This window comes from Rhincodon typus, chromosome 6 (genome assembly GCF_021869965.1).
Source record: "Rhincodon typus isolate 14 chromosome 6, sRhiTyp1.1, whole genome shotgun sequence".
NCBI lineage: Eukaryota > Metazoa > Chordata > Chondrichthyes > Orectolobiformes > Rhincodontidae > Rhincodon > Rhincodon typus.
Genome location: NC_063337.1, coordinates 29,419,685 through 29,441,273, shown reverse-complemented (window position 1 = coordinate 29,441,273; position 21,589 = coordinate 29,419,685). Strand labels below are relative to the sequence as shown.

Genomic DNA, 21,589 nt, shown 5'->3' with positions numbered 1-21,589 from the left:
GCTAGTCTCAGTAATGGGGTCTGCTGCAGCTATTAATTGTTAGAATGCTCTTCAGGTAGAGAAATCTACAGTTCTCACCTAGTCCAGCTAACATGCAATTCCAGCACAATAGTAATATGGCCAACTCTTAACTCTTCTGCCTAGCAAGTCGCACAGTTCAAGTGCAGTTAGGGATGGACAACAAATGCTGGAATTGCCAGAGACATCCATAGGAAGAATAGACAAAAAAAAAATTCATTCAAAAATACTTAGTTTAAGGACAGACCATAGATTTTTTGTTATTCATTCATGGGATGTGGGTATCGCTGGTTGGATCAGCATTTGACTATCTCTAATTGCCCTTGAGAAAATGCAGTGAGCTGGTTTCTTGAATTGCTGCGATCCTTTTGGTGTTGGTACTTCTTCGCTGCTGGTAGGGAGTTTGTTCCGGACTTTAACTGAGGTTTGTCTCAATCGTCCTTTAGTAAATTTAATGCTATCAGTCCTGCTACTTTCACCAATGGATTTTGCTGAAGGAGAATATGGTAGAAGTACGTAGATTACCTGCAGTCACTCAACTGACTGTCTTATGAGCTTTGAAAGAAGAAGAAATCAAGTGTACGCAACGAAATGAAATTTAGTATCATACTGAGCAGCACAGTTGTATAACCCAGCACTCAGCGCCAGTTATACATTTGATCTTGGTACATAAAGATGTTTTGCATTTTAGCATAAGGAAAGCAATACATTATATAGAAATTTGTTAATGACAAAAGCAAACAGTGAGAACAATCTGTAAAAGGGATTTGGAAAGCATGAGTAGTTTAGTCTAATGGAAAGACAAGTGACAGCAGAACATTTAATGACAGTCAATTTTTGGTAAGATTCAAACCCTTGTTTCTTTCCTTTCCAAGGTTTATTATGTCATTCTTGTCCATATTAAATTTTGACTGTGTCAATTTTCATGGGTTTTATGGGGGAATTCTCTCCACAACCCCTAGCAGGGCTTCTCATGCCATCTTCCCAAATTCACCTCATTGCCTATGCACCATGCCCCAAATTGCCCCACTCGGCAGAAGTACCAACTACTGCTGGGGCCTTCTGGGGTTCTTGGTGCCACCTTTACAGCCTGCCTACACACTTCATTAAAAGCTGGCTGTCTGTGGCTGCTGTGTGGGTCTTGTCAAATGCCCCAGAAACATTGGACAGAGGGAAACTGGCACCCCATTTTGCCAACATTGACCTGGGAGATCCTGGTGGGTTGTGTATGGCTGTTGCCTGTAGTGCGGGCCTGGAGATGTTGTTGCCTGCTGTGCAAAATAGAAGGCCACAGGAGAAAGTGGTGAGCTTGAGTCACCCGGTAACTGCTCTGACTTTCATCTCAGAAATTACCACCATCTAGTTTTTAATCCAGAAGGTAGGAGAATGGGAAACTGCATATCAATGAGGTGAGATGACATAATAATGAGGATGTTAATGCATGCTAATTCATCCTAACAGGCTCCTTGCAGCTTACTAGCAAGAATCCTGGCTCACCATTCAACTACTTGTTGAAAAATGGGATTTTTTGCTCTGAACATCAAGCAACACCTTCTTGGTCACCTCATGTGATTTTCACTACCTGCTTGCCAATCCCCATGTCATTCAGTGCCTGGGAAAACTGTCCCAGGAATAGCTGCATTCCACTTAACAGAAAAAGATTGACGGTCATAGATGAACAGAGAAACTAAGCAGTTTATATAGTTTGTTCCTGCAATTAAGAGTACAAATAGATAAGGCCCCGTAAAGAGGATGTAAATAACAGCACAGAGAATTAGCACATATCATGCTGACCTGTTACAAAAGATTGCTGAGGCCAAAGTTAGAGTATATGTAGAGTTTTGGAAACCTGATTATAAAAGACTGTAGAGAGTATTAATCTGCCAGGATGTTGTCTGGGTTGGAAAACTATTGTTGTGATGAAAGAGACAAAGCACTGAAAGATTAATAAAAAAGTATTTTGAAGGAGTGAATTGAGAAAGAGTTGAGGATTTTGAAATCAGTGGTTACCAATTCATAGCAGATTCTAAAAGAACAATGCAAGATAATAGGAGCAATTTCTTCATATACCAGGCTGCAAGAGCATACAGGGAGGAGTTTAGATATAAATCATTTCAACTTACGAAAGGAAAATTGGATAAACATTTGATAAAAAAGAGGAAGGAAAAAGTCTATGGGTAAGATCAGGCCAAAAGATTCATTTTGTTCTCTCTAGCAAAGAATTGTTGCAGACAATAGGTCAAATGGCCTTTTTGTGTATTAAACTTTACATTTCTAATTGGGTCAAGCTTTGATTTCTGATCTGAAATAGCATCTAAAAAGATTCAGACTTGAAAAGCACTGACTCAGGATTATAACTACAGAAGCAATATGGATTTGAAATATGGTGGAATACTTCATTCATTAGTTTTTAAATTAATGGAATAACATTTCTGTAGGTTTAGTTCAGGATTGAAACTTTATTGACAAACAATGTTGTTAAACTATTGTGAACCTCTGCTACCCATAAATATTGTCAAAACATGTCAGCTGTTTTATACGATTTATGCTATTAGGTTAGACTCATAATACCCAGAAGCAAGGGCCCTACCTTGGAGAGGAGGATCCTTTCTTAATTAAATTAAGGTGGAAGAGGGAGGGTGCCAAGCAAACAGCAAGGTTCATAGGAGTCATCTGATTTTCTGTTACAGAAGTCACGTCACTAAGGAAACAAAGAAGGGTTTGCAGAACCTCACGGTTTTCATCCGACATCAGCATGCTGGCTGCTTGCACTGCCTGTAGCCGTTGCTCCCTGGGAACATCTGCACATCAGAGTGCAACAGACAGTTATAAAACACATTCAGAAAACGAGCTAAATACTTTAACGTTCAAAACTATTGGCACTTAATAGATCACTGAGCCTACTTGTTAATTTATCTTCTTAAGAACAGACTGAAAAGATTCCATAATCCATATTTAGTCAATTTTGCATCCACTACTACCTTTAACAACAGTCATATACCCATTCTCTCAACTAGCCTCTAGCTTTATTATTAAAAGGGCATGAATAGATTATTAATGGGTCATTTGTGCCTTGAAGTATACCAATCTTCACTTCTGGAGATAAGAGATCAAGAATTCAAATGTTGACAGGAGTTCTGTTTAGAAATCCCCATTTTGTTTTTAATTCACACGCAGGATGCACACCAGTCAGACATCCCAATCCGACTTAATCCCATTTGCCAGCAATCCCTGTAAACCCTTCCTACTTATATACCCATGCAGATGACTTTTAGATGTGATAATTGTACCAGCCTCCACCACTTCCTTTGGCAGCTCGTTCCACGCATGCACCACCCTCTGTGTGAAAAAGTTGTCCCTTAGGTCCTTTTTAAATCTTTACCCTCTCACCATAAAAACCTATGTCATCTAGTTTTGGACTCCACATCCTAGGAAAAATACCATTGCTATTCACCCTATCCAGGCCCCTCATGATTTTATAAACCTCAATAAGGTGACCCCTCAGCCTCCAATGCTCTATGGAAAAAAGCCTCAGCCTATAGCTCAAACCCTCCATTCCTGGCAATATCCTTGTAAATCTTTTCTGCACTCTCTCAAGTTTAACAACACCTTTCCTATAGAAGGACGACCAGAATTATACTCCTCCTTGCAGTATTCCTCCTTGAACCACTGTAATCCATATGCTGTAGAAAGACCCACAACGTTGTTGGTGGAGAGAGAATTCCAGGATTTTGACCCAGCGACCCTCAAGAAATGACTATACATTTCTAAATCAGAAGGGTCAGTGACTTGGAGAGGAACTAGCCTGTGGTGGTGTTGCCACGTATCTGCTGCCCTTGTCATTCATAGGCGAAATAGTTTGGAAGGTGCTGTCTACAAGGGCCTTTGTGAATTGGCACAGTGCATTTAGTGGATGGTACACACTGCTGCTACTGAACATTGGTGGCTGCAGTGTGGATGCTTATAAAAGTAATGCCTTTGAAGTGGGTTGTTTTGTCCTGTATGGTGTCTAGCTTCTTGACTGTTGGAGTGGCACTCATCTAGGCAAGTGGGGAATTTTCCATCACACTCTGGACTTGTTTCTTATAGATGGTGGACAGACTTTGGGAAAGCAGGTGGTGACTGACTCACTGCTCTTGTAGCCATGGCTTTAATATGGTTCATCCAGTTCCATTTCTGGTCAAATGGTAGTGAGAGATTCAGTGATGGTGATACCATTGAATGCCAAGGGGCGATGATGTCTCTTACTGGAGATGGTCATTGCCTGGCATTTATGTGATGTGAATTGTTAGTTGCCACTTTTTAGCCCAACCATGGATATTGTCCAGCTCCTGCCGCATTTGAGCATGGAATGCTTTAGAAACCTGATGAGTCAGGAATGGACTAAAAGTTGCACAAACATTGGTGAACATACCCACTTCTGACCTTATGATGGAGGGAAAGTTATTGATGAAGCAGTTGAAGATCGCTGGGCCTAGGACACTACCCTGAGGAACTCCTGCAGAAATGTGCTGGAGCGGAGATCATTGACCTCACACATTTGGTCAAATACAACCTTGACATCAAGGTCAACTAGTAACTACCTCCTTTGGGACATGTGACCTATAGTTTTAACTAGGAGTTGAGGATGGGAAACCCAAGAATGAGAAAGGAATAAATGGTTATGCTTGTTAGGTTAGATGAAGAGATATGTGAGAGTGATCACATGGACCATTTGCCCTAATTGGCATTTGCTGCAATATGCATGCTGTGTATTTGATTAACTCTCAAATGAATTTCCAAAATCAGCTACTTTATGGGATATCTGAGATATCAGAAACAATGAATCTTTGCAAAAAAATTAATACATCTCACTGAACAGTTCTGGAATAATTCCTTACTAGGATTATTTCAGTCCAGACTCTCATTCTTTATCTGAACTGAAAAAGAAAAAAAAAAGTGACAGAAAATAGCTGAGTTATTCAAAAATTCATTTGATTTTGTCTCCATTTTGTACTTCAGCATCTGTATTGTAATCCCTAGAAGAATTGTACTGCTTATTACTTTATCTTTCTTTGTTATTCAATGCTTCCTACGGGATATATTCATTTAATTTGATTAATTCCATTGTAAACATTGAAGGATAAGATTTCAGCATTAGGACAAAGCTGGAAAGCTCCATTAAAAGCTATAAAATCAATATTGACAATGTGTCGCTTACACTGATAGATATGCAGGAACGTTTCCCCTAGTTTGCTACTCAGGAGAGGATCTGGGAGATCTCGAAAGAACTGCTTCAGCATATCAGCTACATCATAGGCACATTGATCTTCGTAACTAACATTATCTGGAGAAGCTTCGTTCATCTGTCGAAGGGCCTGAATTCGGGATTTGGCTCCAGACTTCCGAAACAGACCCACCTGGAATAAAATAGAAGTATTAAATTAAAATGAAAAAAAAAAAGATCAATTATCTGTAAGTGCACCATATGTTATTAGATTCATTAACGTCCAGGATAGAGCCGATAGTTGTGAAATAATACTGTACATCGGCAACAATAAGTCACAGGATTAATTGTCATATTTACGTGGCAATGAGTGAATCGCACATTTGCCAAATCAATCATCTGTTCAGCAGAGTTACTTAGTAAATTCAAGAAAGCCTCATAATTGATACTCAGGTGTTTAATCTTCGTCTGTGTTTATCTTCAGCACAAAACCATTCATTTTTAAAAATGACTAACTTCCCTATCATATGCTACGTCCCTTCCTGAAGAAAATGGATGTTAGAGAGTGGTTATGATCTGTAAAGGGTATACAAAATACATAGGCTGTACATATTCACAGGTGTATGAGATTTCCACAACATGCAATGCAGGCTGAGTTTTTGGTGGCCTCAAAATTTTCAGTCTCGGTTGAACACTGGACCATATTTTCATTGTGATCATTTACTCGTTGAAAAGCACCCAATGATTTTTTTTTTTTTGAGTAAATCTGATTTTTCTCCACATTCCTGACCCAGTACCATTTAGGTTTGGTCATCCCTGGGTTGGGAATGTTTAATTCAAACAACACACTCATGGAAGTTTGGCAAGTCCATTAAAAGCACACCAAGCATGGATATTTGTGAAAAAAATCCTGCTGTGGTAGTTGGTAACATTCCGAAAGGAAAATGTAAAATATTCTGACACCTTCAAATGCCATGAATAAACGGACATATTGTAATGTAAATGGTCCAGATATTTCAGTCGAGATCATTGGAGATGAACTCAAAATGCTCACTGGGATCCCACTGAAGTCCTGATATATTGACTGCCATGGAAATTGCAGAAAAGTTTTCTACGTCTGAAGGCCAATACCCTGGTTTCCCTTCCTCTAGCACAAACCTCCAACTCTTGACACAGAATCAGAGACTTTGAACAGTTCCACGGGACTTACTAGGCTAGTTACCTAGGAAATATTAGACTGAAAAATCCTAGTCTAACTAGCTACACAAACAATTCCCAAACATTATTTAATCATAATTAGTGGGTAAGGATTTTTTTTGCTGATATCTGTATAGGTATCAATATAAACACTTCCCATCCTTTTGTCTGCTGAACTCTACCCTCTCGACTCCACAACCTTAGTTTAAAAAAAAAACGTTTTCTTGTCTACGTTGCCAGTCAACCAAAGTTTAATAATTTCCCATCTAATTCAGAACATTGGTAACATATATTCCTCACTCTACAAAACCTGGCCAGTTAGTTCCATGAAATTCTTGCCAAATTTTGTATCTCATGAAAACCGACATGACACAGAAGACTTTAGACCAAATATAAATTTTGATGTCAGTTACGACAATGATAAAAGCAATAATATCTAGTTGGTTTCAATACATTGACTCACGTACCTGATCTAGACAGTGGCTCCTCAGGTAACGCATGGCTTGTTGAATACTCTGAGGGAGAGGCTGTCCTGTCCTCTGTACATGAACTATCAAAGGTACGCCAAAGACATTCTTATCTTTATAGTCAGGTACTTTCATCCTCTTCATGAATTTGGGCACAGACCTGCAAGAAACCATGTCACGTTGCTTACTGAAGAGGACGTGATCCACTTAAGCACAACATGACATCCATGACAGAAATAGTGTACCCTCCTTATTGTTGAAAAGAATGTTAAATGTTCATTTAAAATATATATCTTAAATATGTGATTTAAAATAATAAAGAACATGCTTTTTGTTGGATTTGATTTATTGTCGTCGCACATACTGACGTACAGTGAAAAGCCTTAGCTTTTTAAAAAGTGAGCTTTTTAAAACTGAAAATATTCTCTTTCCATCAGTGATTGTTATTATTGCAGAGAAGTCAGGGAACTGACAAACATTAAAAAAATGTTTAACAGAAAGGTGTAGTGTATGAAGTCTGCATTCTAAATTATAAGTAAGTAAGAACTACATGTGAAAAGTTTTTCCAATTCATGAACATTGATCAGATAGAACATTCCATGGATCTATGAATGGAATAAAATCACTTCAAAGATAAAAAGAAACTAATTTACATGAGATATTCTAATGTACCCATCCTGCTGCCTGAAAATCTACACAAGCATGACTGCCACAGAGGAACAGCAAGAGGCCATTCAGCCATTTGAACCTCTTCATTTAATTAGATAATGCCACCTGTATTATAATTCCATTTATCTGCCCTGATTGTGGGGTTTGTACTAAAGAGAAAATGATCACAATGGTGGTTTAGCACTCAAATCATGACCAATGGAAACATTTATAAAACTTTGAATAAGAGATGAGTGTGTTGCATAAGGAGAGAATTTTAGACAACAGATTTTTATAATGCTTTCAGCAAGTTGAATTCATATCATGGTTTTAAGGTAACTAAACAGCTCAAGGTCTAACACAAATAACAAGTTATTAGGGTAGATGATGAAAAGCTTCAAGAGTTAGGTTGTAAGATGTGTCTAAAAGGAAAGATAGAGAGGTGGTAAGGTTTACGTACCCAGTTCAGAGCCAACTGTCCATCTTTGGCAACTGAAAGTAAACTACCAATGGTAGATTGATTGAAAAGCAGGGATAAAAAGTAAGAGGACAGAATTTGAGAAAGTCAGATAGTCACAGAAGAAACTTGACTCTTTATTATCACCAATCTTGTGTTACTGACGTTGATTAAAATGCCTGTTGAGACAGTGAGTAGTGGATATCAGATTGGTCAGCATTTACTGTCTTTTTCTTGTAGCCTGCTATTGTTTCCGGAAGGGTCTCCTGCACTCTCCATTGAGCCAGTTGATCCCCTGGCTTGATGGTAATGGTAGAGTGGGGGATATGCTGGGCCATGAGGTTGTAGATTGGGCTGGACAACATTCTGATGGCTAACAGCACCTCATGGATGCCCAGTCTCAAGTTGCTGGATCGGTTTGAAATCTGTCCCATTTAGCACTGTGATAGTGCCACAGAATATGATGGAATGTATTCTCAATGCGAAAGTGAGATTTTATCTCCAAAAGGACTGTGCAGTGATCATGTTTTACAGCTGATCAAATCAATACAACCAGCTTCCAAAGGAGATGGGACAGCATTCTTTTCTAGGTTAATAATTTAATTTGGCATCTCTAATAACCTCGTCAAAGAAACGCATGGATTATTGTAAACACTAACTGTGCTTGATGACAGGTATATGTGAACGCTGACTCAGTTCAACATGATGTGAAAAGTAGAGACAGACTTCCACCTTTTACAGGTCAATGCACAATGTATTTGCCTGAACAAGGAACTATTCTGGGCTCTCTCAGACATTGTTTTTATTTCAACCTTTGCAGATACAATTAAGCAGCAAGTGTTGTTTTAATTTTAAATGCTGCTGCTGACTCATGGTGAACAGTGAAAAAGGCAACAATATTTCCTTTAAAATATTAGGAGATCTCCAAGACGACTGAATTCTGGAAAGTGGATTTAAAAAACAGAAAATCTTGGAAATATTCAAACAGGTCTGGCAGCACGTGTGGAGAGCACACCAGACTTAATTCGGAAAAAAAAAGTAGTTCTAATGATGACTGTAAAACAATGTCAGAGATGCCCACATCCCATGAACATTTAAAACGAAACGAGAGATCTGAGCTGTCCTAGATGTTGACCCTTGTGCCTCAAATTGAGGTCAGTCTAGAGGTTGAATTGCTTTGGGTTAAACCAAATTTGCAGAAGGGGGAATAAGCAAAAGATCCACTTCCTGCTTTAAACATAGGTAAATTATGCCTTTTATTTGTTTTTACTGAAAGGCAAGCAGAGTTGTGTTCAGAAGAACGTACAACTTCCTACTCACCATTTTAGAATTCTAGGATTCCAAATCATCTGAAAAAAGAGAGATCTTAGGAAGTCCCACTGAACTGTTTAGTGTAGCAAGTTGAGGTGTTAATTGTTTTAAAAATGACAGAACTTCATCTACTTCTGATCCCTAATAATGACCAAATTTTCAATTTATAAAAAATAACTAAAGACTGCTTGTGGTTTCACTGTTCTCTTAGGCTCAAAGATAACTCACCAGGTCCAGCCATGTTTGTTTGATGGTGAATATTTCTCCATTATAGCTGTGAGTCGAAGGAGGGAAAACTTCTGCAGCAGGTTGAGCTGAGCTGCTGACTGGTTGCTGATCTGTAGTGAAGCTAAAGTGAGGCTAAGTCGATGTGAAATCTGGAAACTGTGCCACCGTAACCTTTGACGCCTGTGAATATGGAAAAAAGTATTAAAACAGAATTAAAAAGCAAAAGGGCGGCCGAGTCATGTGAAATTTGGAAACGGTACATTATAAAAAGGAAAATCAAATCATTAACCATTTATTGCTTAGTACTTATGCATCAATAATTTGCTGCATTGGCATAGAATTACTAGTGGAGTTCAGCTAAACCTCCTTGCTTCTTGAAATGAAACAACATCCAGAACAACTGATCTTGAACCTTCGTAGTGGCTGTGAATAATGTTCTGGATGGGTGTTCATGCACACAGGTATGCACACTATCTTATCAGTGCAATCTAGTATTCAAAGAATGTAGGAGTGAAGAGTCCAACTCAAGTTTTACTCCTATGTGTGAGCAGAGGGAGGTTCAACATGAGCGGTATCAACTAAACTGAGGGCTCAGTAATCATTATCATAACCAACTTGAAAAACGCACAATATTAGAAAACAATACCAGCCAGTTGGAAAGCTCAAATTAGTAACCATGTAGAAAAGAATAATTATCAAATTTCTAGTGGGAACAAATATTCTGATAAATGGTGCCTCTTTAACTACAAAATAGCTTCACTTCCAAGATAAATGCAAACATCCAGGATACTGTGTACAGAAGACAAGCCATGGGTAGCATCAGATGACTGTCCGTTATTCACTACACATTAAGTCACTGCCACGGCTGATTCTTCATCACACCCAACGTTGTCATGAATCAAAACAACATGGAACCTTACAGGAATCAGACCAGAAAGGGAAGAATACAGTAGACTTTGTGCATAACAACAGTGGTACAAAATGGCACAAACCTTATAGTGTCATATCAGTGATACATGTTGCTACACGTTAGATATGGTGATGTAAAATAGCATGGAACCAGACAGAGCATCAGACTATTAACACAAGCACACAATCTCAGAGCTTTAGATACATTACAATGGAAATAGTCACCCTGATCAGAACAGAGAAGTATTTGAAAACCAAAGTTACTGCCCGCAGATAACTCCTAAAGTGGATGGCTACTTACTACCATATTAATTATCAATTCTCCTCCCCCTTTACCAAGGAAAAAAGTACCAGCAGCTCCAGAAGTAACTTGTTTCAAACCAATTTTTCCTCTTCTTCTCATGAGACTAGGACAATAAATTTGACGTACTGCTTTCACAATTGGTCACGTCATAAAATTGTCATATAATACAAAAAAATGATTGTAAGAAATAGGAATAGGCTATTCAATCCAATGAGTCTGCACTGCCATTTGATAGGTTCGTTGTTGATCTGACTCTAACTCAACCTCATCCTTAAAATAGTGAACTTCATCAAAACATCACCAAGCTATACCAATAGATAATAACTGGAAGCAGCCTATTAGGACAGCAAGGAAAAGTGCAATTGAGAAAATTGATTGAATTTATATGTGGAAGTGACATACATAGTGGATGAGATAGGCATCAGATAAGAGACTATTCAAAACGATTAAGTTTATGAATTTCTCATCAATAACAAATTATACATTCTCCAAATGTTTCCAAAGCTACTTTTCAGAATTGCTAGCTGAAGTTCCTACTGGGAAAACATGACTCAGTTTCTTCCCCCTTGGTGTTCGTAATTTTATTTCCAAACCAGGAGTATTTCTCAGTATTGAAGGGCCCAAACTAACATTGGTGGGCCCTAAAATACAATTATCTGGACAACTTCAACAATCAAAACACAACTTATAGGTTTGAGTCTGTTGAAATGGAAATGATTCAGCCTCTCTGAAAGGTACATTTGCTTTGTATATTTTGTCTGCACTTATCTTGGTGGCGATGTTGCGATTTGTAGTTGAAGAGGCACCATTTATAAAAATATTTGCTTTACCTATTTTAAAATTGCTCCAACATCAATTACTAGGGCAAATCAGCAGAGCCAGTACAACACTGAATTTGCACCCTGCTCTATTTTATTCTCTATCAAAGCCAATGGAGATTGAAATGTAAAACCAATGTGATTGGTAGATTCTAGCCTGTGGAGTCTGGTTAAAATATACTCAATAATTTCTATCCATTTCATTAATATATTTTTCCCCAAAACAACACCACAAATTAAGTTCTATGTGGATAAAATTATCAATTTTTGCAAACAAAGGACAGTTTATTTGAATGCCAAACTAATGCCATATGATGCGGTAAAGTTTTTCTGCAAGTCTCAGGTTTATTATCAAATTGAAAATAAAGCTTCAGCCTTTTACTTTGGATTCCCTATTGACATAACAATTTTCATTCTGACGAAGGAAAATCTATTTAAAAATACGAAGAATCATTAGCTGCTTCAAGACGTACTCCCTGATGTACATAGCAATCACGTCCACATTAATAAACCAGTTAAATGTGCTAGATGGTCTAGATTACAATTAGAAAGCAGATTGCAAGAGAATGTTAACTGGGAAAACCAAAAGCCCTGGATTGTTTATATACATTGACAATGCAGAAAAATCAATAAATAATTCTCTCTCTCTCACACACACACACACAAAAATCTCCCAGGCTTGGCTACTAACCTGCTAGGTCTGGTTAAAGATGCCCCTACTCCAGAGTCCCTACGGTCTCTTAGTCCTACAGCTTCAGATTCATTTAAGGATTGACCATCTCGATCAAGGTCACTGGGTGTAGTCTGACCATCTGACATAGAATGCCTTTCAAAGTCAAGCATTATTTGATTGGATGTGTGGAATCGACGTTCACAGACAGAGAGTTCATCATCCTGTATTTCAGGTAACACGTTTCTTGACCAATGGTCTACAATCTGTTGCAGTCCGTTCACATGCTGTAAGATATCATCTAAGTGAGGAAAAATATCTTCTTTTTCCAAGTCCATCAAATCACCAGTGCTGGCATATAAATGGGATCCAGGTACATTGTCATAGATGCTGATTCTGCTTCCTTTCGGGTAGCAATTCTTGGGCTTGTTAATGCTGCATTTCTGTTTTCCAAGAGAGATGCTTCCAGTTCGCCAGTTTACAGGATTGTAGTTGTCAGTCGGAGAAAGGCTTTCAATGGAGAGTGCCTTTGGAAAGGTGCCTGGTTTGTGATCCTTTGGAATGTGAACAACAAGGTTTTCTTGGGAACGAAATTCATTTCTACGATTCTGATCTGCCATTTGCTTTATCGTTGTTCCTGACATGAAATCGATATCCTCAAGGTACATGCCACTACGTTTGTTGGCAAAACGTCTCTTCCGTGATTTTAAACATGGTGTACTCACAGCGCTGCTGCTAGTTTCAGAGTGACTATCACTACTGGATTGAGCTGATGATGAAAACCCACTTTTGGTTGCATCTTTTGCTAAATTGTTTAAACTTCCACTGACTATCGCGACACATTGCATGGTCCTCAGTGACTCAGGCTCCTGTTGCAGTATAGGTGAGCTAATAACCAGTGGTCCTGATCGCATCGTTCCCTTGAATTTATGAGAAGCTCTTGGTCTCAATGTTTCCATACGCTTTAGAAGATTCTTAGCCTTTGCTTTTGCGTTTTCAGTTTTTAGACCAAAACCGTAGTTTGTAATGTCTTTTGGAGTCTGTGGCAATGAAGTATTCAGTAAGGTGGAGTCTGGCATTACTGTGGTTTCAGCACAGTTTAGTAGAGAACTTTCTGGGCATTCTGCGGTTGCACAGTTTCTTTCTACAGTTCTACCAGCTAAACTCCTGCTATCACTTCCTCCGCTGCTTTCACTGTGAATGGAGGAGACTTCAGGCTCACTGAGATCTGTGAGTACACTCTCACTGCTAGTTGTATTTTTCAACTTTGTGCCACCTGCAGAAAGGTGAGGGTCTTGCCTGGGAAACAGCACATCAATGTCCTCCAGTCGTGACCACCTCTTACTGCTTCTTTGAAAAGTCCACTTATCACTAATTGCACATAAATCATCTTCATCCGAGTCCTCACTCTGAAAGAACAATGCAAGTATAGTTGTGACATTTTTTCATATTTGACATGACAGAACAAATAAATTACGTAAACTATGCACTTCACTTCTTTCTTCTTATGCTGTAAGATTTAGCAAGATAAGAATGTTATCTGAGGTTTTCAGACAATGTGCACTCAGGAAGTTGTAATAAAGTAGTGTCTTAGGAAAGAAGCTAAATTCTTAGTTGTTCTATTTAGTAGACACAGTCAGTAGATCTACAGACAGATAGTCAGTTCAAATGGAGGGCCCAGAAATTTGAAAAAGCACAGTGAATTATAAAATGCCTTCTCCAAAAGCAACAAAATATGAGAGTGGAATACAAGGGTCCAGGCCAGGAACAGCACTGAGGCCTATGATGCCTGTCACTGTCCTTGTCTCTCCCTCTGTCAAACTGTGGGTCATACAGGGCAACTCCTACTTAACAGAATTGTTATGGCGTAGGAGGCCATTGGCCCACTGTATGTGCAACAGCTCTCTCAGTGAGCATTATATTCTCTTACTTTTCCCCCAACAGGACTGATTGGTATTTAATTTTAAAACAAAATCATGCAATGTCATCTTCAATGCTAAAACTCTGCTTTAGCATCATCCATCAACACATTCCAGACACCAATTACTCTGTGTGAAAAAGTTTCTTCCCACATCATATTTGCTTTTCTTGCAGGTTACCTTATACCTGTCACCTCTTGTTCTCAATCCTTTTGGAGACAGGAACACCTTCTTCCCATCTACTTTGTCCAACCCCCTCATTATTTTGAATGTTAGGTGTCAAATTTCATCTTCATGTTTTCCTCCATAGGGAGGAATTTCCAAGGCGTATTTGTCTCTGATTCTTGGACTCATTGTTTTGTTCACAGTTTGTGCTTCACTAAAAAAGGGATTGGTGTCAGCCGGAATTTTGCAAGTCACTTGCCAACTGGTCTCTTGTGAACCCCCAATTTTCACCACTCCTTCAGCTGCCTATGCCTTAAAGCTCTGTAGGGATCTCCTTAAGTTCCCTGCATCTCTACTTCACCCTCCTTTCTCAAGGTATCCTTAAAACCTACTTAACAAGCTTTTAGCCACCTGCCCCAGTATTTCCTAATCATGCTCAGCATCAAATTTTGTCTGACAATGCTCCTGTGGAGTGTTTTGGGGCTCCTCTCTATTTCAAAAGTGCTACATCCTTGTAAGTTGCTGCTGTGATGCCCCATTATTCACAAGATAAACAGGTGAATGCCTTTCCAAATTGAGGGAAGTGCAGATTGCTAGGACTTACCACGTCATCTTGGAGAACTACATTTTTACAACTGGAAATAACAAAGATTGCATTGCCAAACCCTCTTTTAAGGCCCATTATCTTTTTTGTTTAGCTGAGAATTAGCAGGCAGATGAAAGTACAAATTTGTTATGCACTAAATAAAAGCAAAATTCCCAAAGTGAAGGATTGAAGGCAGTTGGGTACAGACATTTCATTGTCAGAGTAACAATGACTGCACTGGTGAATGAGCGGCAGGCTTGCTAGAAACTCCATTTAAATCCATTGATACAATTTTTAATTTTATTTCTTTCCCTGCAGAGCCATGAGCTGGATTTTTGACAAGTCTGAATGACCCTAGAGTTATTAAAAACGGCTGGCGAGTTCCGATTCCAGCATTTCCAAACTAAACCCCCAACCTTAAATTTCATGAATTTGCACTCACACCTGGCTGCTAAATTGCCGAGGTAAGCATCACATAGCACCTCCACCCAACCCAACATTTTTTTGGAGCAGGGCCATCTTCTCCAGGATTTGTGGCCCATAGTCCCTCAGAGGAGTCATGAGCTGTAGTCTGGATTTGGCAACTTTTCACAGGTAAATTGAAAAGATCTTATGCATATCATTCCATGCCAGCTCAAGCCCCTCCAAACAACTCCCCCCACCACCCCCCGCCACTTTGGTCCCTCACACTGTATGTACAAAGTGAATGCCAATTCAGGCCCCTTCTATGCTCATTCACCCAATATGCAACATGAACTATAACCAATATTGCCAGTGAGCTATACAATAACAATGGCAAGTGTGGAAATGCTGGGAGAAAAAGAATCCATTTATAAGAATTCTTTTGGAAATAAAACTGCTGTTCCTACATTATAAAGTATGAGACAAGTCAAGTTATTAAAACAGGTTTCCAACATTTTACACCTCAATGTTGTCAATGTCTCAATGTTTATTTTGACTAAAGAGATCACAGAAAACATATCCTATCCATTAAAGATATTCAAACAAAGTCAACAGTTCACTTCAATTGTCGAAACAACCTGGTTGTCAACAGTCCTTTTGAAATAATTTGTTTTATTTTAATGACTGGGCTCCCAGCCAAGCCTCATACACAAGATCCTCGAGCCTGTTGGACAATTGCAACGGGTTCTGACAGTCTTCTTCAGTGCTCCCTTTGAGATCCCCATAACCTGCCTCAACTGTAGTCATACCTTCCTGTGCCTGAACACGGGTCAAGTTCCAAGTACCTCATCCAATGTGTAGAACATCCTGGACCAAAGTGCCCACGTATCTTTCCCTTCCTGATGCATCATTATGAATAAATTTCAGGGAATGCAATCTTATGACAATTCAAATTATTAGACCAGGATTATATAAATAGAATAACAGTGGTGACTGGGGACAATGCCCTATTACTATTCAGAAATATTCCCGTTCCCAGAAATATTCTCAGCTATTCATTGTAGCTGCAGTCCAGACATCCTCAGGTCAAGTTAGGGAAAAGAATCTAGGAATGTTAAAAACTGGTAGTGATGTAGATGAACTGTACTTCAAAATGAAGCTCAAACCAGTTTATCAATTCTGAGTTTAAACTCCTCAACTTGCAGATATATCAGTTAATACTGAACTGCATTTCCAATAAGAGAGACAATCTAATCACAATCCCTTGAAATGCAGTTGCATTACCATCACTGAATCCCCCATTATTGACATCCTTGGTGGTTACCATTGACCAAAATCTTAACTGGACTCATCACATAAACAGTGGTTACAAGAGTAGGTCAGAGGCTAGGAATACTGCGACAAGTAACTCCCCAAATTCTGTCCACCATCTACAAGGCACAAGTCAGGAGTGATTTGGAATACTCCCCATTTGTCTGGATGGGTGCAGCTCCAACAACAGTCAAGAAGCTTGGCACCATACAGCTGAAAGCAGCCCACTTGACTGGCAGCACATCTACAAGGATTTACTCCTTCCACCACTAATACTCAGTACACACTGCTGCTACTATCTACAAGATGCACTGCAGAAATTCAAAGATCCTTAGACAGCAGCTTCCAAACCCAAGACCACTTCCACCTAGAGCAAAGAGCAGCAGGGCGGCATGGTGGCTGTGATTAGCACTGGTGCCTCACAGCACCGGGTTCGATTCCATCCTCGGGCAACTGTGTGTGGAGTTTGCACTCTACATGGGTTTCCTCCCACAGTCCAAAGATGTGTAGATGAATTGGCCATGCTAAATTGTCCCATGGTATCCAGGGATGTGTAGGTTAGGTGGATTAGCCTTGGGAAATGCAGGGTTATGGGGATAGGCTAAGGGAGTGGGTCTGGGTGGGATGCTGTTTCCAGGGTCGGTGTAGACTCGATAGGCCAAATGGCCGGTTTCCACATTGCAAGGATCTATGATCTGAAGATACACGGGGACAATAACCACCACCTGAAATTTTCCTCCAAGCCACTCACCATTTTGACTTGGAAATATATTACCGTTTCATTTCTGTCACTGGGTCAAAATTCTGGAATTCCCTCCCAAAGAACATTGTGGGCCAACTTACAGCATTTAGATTGCAGTGGTTCAAGGCAACAGCTCACCACCACCTTCTCAAAGGCAACTAGGGATGGGCAAGAAATGCTGGCCAGCCAGCAAATCCCATATCCCATGCATTCGAAAAAGCACCATGATGCTTTGAAGGTATGAGGTGACATTACATTGGCATGTTACATACAAATGGAAAGGGGGATTTCGGTGGGGTGGGAGCTAGAAGGCATGAAACCTTTTAACACTACAGCAACTAACTTCCAGCTAACTGAATAAAAACTGAAAGAGCTGTGGTTGCTGTAAATCAGAATCAAAAACAGAAATAAAAATCAAAAGAACTGCAGATGCTGTAAATCAAGAACAAAAACAAAGTTGCTGGAAAAGCTTAGCAGGTCTGGCAGCATCTGTGAAGAGAACCCAGGGGTCCAAGGGTCACTAGACCCGAAATATTAACTCCGATTTCTCTTCATACATCCTGCCAGACCTGCTGAACCTTTCTTGCAATTTCTGTTTTTGTTCCAGATAACTGAGGTGGGCTTTCTAACTGCTTGCCCTTAGCATTGCCCCACTATATCATTACCTACGCTCTACTTTGAGGATCAACAGGGCTCACTCTAAGCTCCACCAGCATCCCTCATTGTGCATGTTGAGGCACATTTTATACAGGAAAGTCTGGAATGTTCCCAATTGAAGTTACTTGCCCTATATGCCAATACTGATTGGCACAACTGGGAGGATGGTACCCAGCAGACAAGAACAGGTAGTATGCCCTCACCATTTGTATATTGACATATATAGTAAATGACAAAACTGAAAGTAGTATAGTTAAATCGCTGTCCTTCTCCTGGAAGGAATAGGAGATATTTGACCGTGAGGAGGCAGGGTGTAAAAGTGCAGGTGTTAGACCCCCTGCAGCTGCATGGGATATTGGTTTTAGAAAAGGGGAGAGGTGAAGAGGGTGAAATAGAGTGGATCAGATGTCTCAGAGGAAATGATCCTTAAGGATTTCATCCCCTGCCAGGAGGAAAAGATATGTTTAGCATTGGCAATGGTGCTCGAAATGGAGGAAATGATGAGGATAAGCCTTTGAATGGAAACATAGAAATTAGGAGTAGTGGACTATTTGGCCCTTCGAGTCTGCTCTGCCATGTATTTTGATCATGGCTGATCCTCTATCTCAATGTCACATTCCTGCTTTCTCCCCATGCCCCCTTGATACCTTTTAGAAATAAAACTTAATCTCTTTCTTGACTTCATTGAACTCCTACATCGTGGAAGCAGGCCATTCAGCCCTGGAGTCCACACCGCCCCTCCGAACAGCATCCCACCTAGACCCACCCCCCTCTACACTATCCCTGTAACCCTGAATTCCCCATGGCTAATTCACCTAGCCTGTACATCTTTGGACTGTGGGAGGAAACTGGAGCACACGGAGGAAACCCACACAGACACGGGGAGAATGTACAAACTCCACACAGACAGTCACCCAAGGCTGGAATTGAACTAGAATCCCTGGTGCTGGGAGGCAGCAGTGTTAACCATAGCCTTCTGTGGTAGCAATTTCCACAGGTTAACTTTATTCGAATGGGGAAAAATTACTTCATGTCAGTCCTAAACGGTCTACCCCATATCCTGAAAACTGTCTCTCCTGATTGTGGACTCCCCCAGTCAGGGAAAATATCCTCCCTGCATTGAAACACAAAATTTTAACAGACTCAATCAGATCCCCTTTCATCCTTCTAAACTCTGATGAATACATATAGAACATACAAGAGTACAGCTCAGGAACAAGCCCTTTGGCCCACCGTGTCTCTACCGGCCACGATGCCATTCTTGACCAATCCTCCTTGCTTGCACATGATCCATTTCTCTCTATTTCCTGCCTGTTCGTGTGCCTCTTAAACGTTGCTATCACATCTACTTCTACCATCTCCCTTGGCAGCAAGCTCCAGGCATCTACCATTGTCCGTGTAAGTAAATTTCCTTAAACATCTTCCTGCTCTTACCTTAAACCTATACCGCCTAGTATGTGACATTTGCATCCTAAGCAGACTCTAAATATCCATCCTATTCATATCCCTCACAATTTTATATACTTCTATAAGGTTGTTCCTCAGCTTCCAACGCTCTAGCAAAATCACTCCAAGTTTTTCCAACCTCTTGTTATAAGTAATACACTCCAATTCAGGTAACATTCAAGTAAACCTCCTTTGCACTCTCTCCAAAGCCTCTACATCCTTCCTGTATTGTGGCAACCAGAACTACACACAGCATACGAAATGTGGCTTAACTAAACGTTTATACAGCTGCAATACGACTTACCAACTTTTATACTCAATGCCTGACTGAAGCAAGCTTGCCATTCACCTTCTTTACCCAGGCCCAGTCAGCCCAAAAACTGTCCTCCGTGGACAGTCCTACCAACCCGTGTATCAACCTAGTGCACTGCACTCCCTCCACGGCAAGTATATCTTTACTTGGGTCAGGAGGTCAAAAGTATACTCAGTATTCCAGGTTTAGTCCCACCAAGGTCCTGTACAACTGCAGTAAAGGCATCTCCACTTCTGAGCTCAAATCCTCTTGCAATGAAGGCCAATATACCATTTGTCTTCCTACCTACTTTCATTGTCCGGTGCACAAGGGCACCCAGAACCCTTTGTACATTCACAATTCTCAATATATTACAATTTAAATAATACTCTTCCTTTCTGATTTTCACACTGAAGTCTAGAGCTTCACATTTAGCCACATAGGACTGGAACTCACTGAAAATGTCAAAATCATCTGAATTTTCCTCGCATCCTCCTCAACTCTCAGTCCGATCCAATTTTGTGTCAGCAAACTTGGAGATGTCACATTTGATTCCCTCATCTAGCTCATAGATGTTTTCTAACCAACGTGTTCAGAAGTGTTATTACACACCTCTGGAGCAGGTGTGACCTGAGCCCAGGCCTCCTGGCCCAGAGGTAGAGACACCACCACTCCAAAAGAGCCGGCAGGTTATTTATATATATTGTCAATATCTGAAAACCAAGCACTGATTCTTGCAGTTACCCACTAGTCGCTACCTGATACTTGGGGAGGGAAAGAAAAAACATTTACTCCCACTCTGTTTCTTGTTTGTCAACCAATTTGCGATTCTAAGAATATACTAGCCCCATCCCTTGTGCTTTAATTTTGCGCACTAACCTCTTTATCTTGCTACTGATGGAATTCTGCCTCCATAGGCAGAGAATTTAACTTCACACAACTTGCTTTTTAAGCTCTTAAAAGATAAAAAGCTATTAAAAGGCAATTTAATCACCCAGTTCTTCTATCACACTGGTCCATGAGACACAGCCTTCCTCAATGTCCATTTATTATAACAGCAGTTTCCAAACTTTTTAAAAGTGAGCTTAAGTGCAACCCAGGATCTACACAGAAAAAAAATACAGAAGTTTACTTTAGCGCTTTATAAATCGAAATCCAAGTATTGGTCATTATTTCTGTTCTAGAGGAGGATCACTGGACCTGAAAATTAACTGTTTTCTCTCCCCAGAAGTTGCCAGATCCAAGTTCTTCAGCAATTTTGGTTTGTTTCAGATATCCAGCATCACCAATTTGCTTTTCCCACCTCCACAATGAGGCAGCTTTCAAAAAAAAAATAGACTCTCTCGAACTGCCAAGGACTTATGGCTGTTTTACCTTGTTCTCCTCTAAGATGTGGAGCAGCATAGCAGCTGTGAAAACTATAGCTGCAGTTTATTTCAAACTGGAGAAAAAAAAATGCGTTCGTGTAACAATTCTAAATGCATCTTACTAATTGTTACAAAACAGCCACCGACATTATTAATTAACCCCGTGAGCCAATTCTAACACTCTGTTACGCACATCATACATGAAGATTAGACACGGTTTGAAAGGTACCAAACATTGCCAGAAGCTATAAATGCAAGTAGAAGACTAATCAAAGGTACATCCTTACTTTTTTCTTGGGAAGGTTGACATCTATTTTCATAGAGGTGCACTTATTCAGAGTGTTTAGTCGCCTGGAAGTAAATCAAAACCCAACATATCACTTAGGTTTCACTAGTAATCATCTTCAGCTATTAACAATCTAATCTACTTAAATAACAATTAATTACCTAGAATATTTTAACAGAAAGA

The 21,589-nt window shown here is 39.9% G+C and overlaps 1 protein-coding gene across 4 annotated transcripts in view; it reads right to left on the bottom strand.

Moving 5' to 3' along the window:
- Window positions 1-21,589, bottom strand: part of stard13b (StAR-related lipid transfer (START) domain containing 13b) — a 450,686-nt gene that overhangs the window by 14,986 nt on the left and 414,111 nt on the right. For all 4 annotated transcript variants that reach the window (XM_048598023.1, XM_048598026.1, XM_048598024.1 and 1 more), the window contains 6 exons: window positions 21,408-21,471; window positions 12,255-13,642; window positions 9,533-9,712; window positions 6,889-7,048; window positions 5,219-5,417; window positions 2,609-2,819 (listed from right to left, as the gene is read on the bottom strand). In XM_048598023.1, the coding sequence (XP_048453980.1) occupies window positions 2,609-2,819; window positions 5,219-5,417; window positions 6,889-7,048; window positions 9,533-9,712; window positions 12,255-13,642; window positions 21,408-21,471 (2,202 nt within the window). The remainder of the gene's footprint in view (window positions 1-2,608; window positions 2,820-5,218; window positions 5,418-6,888; window positions 7,049-9,532; window positions 9,713-12,254; window positions 13,643-21,407; window positions 21,472-21,589) is intronic.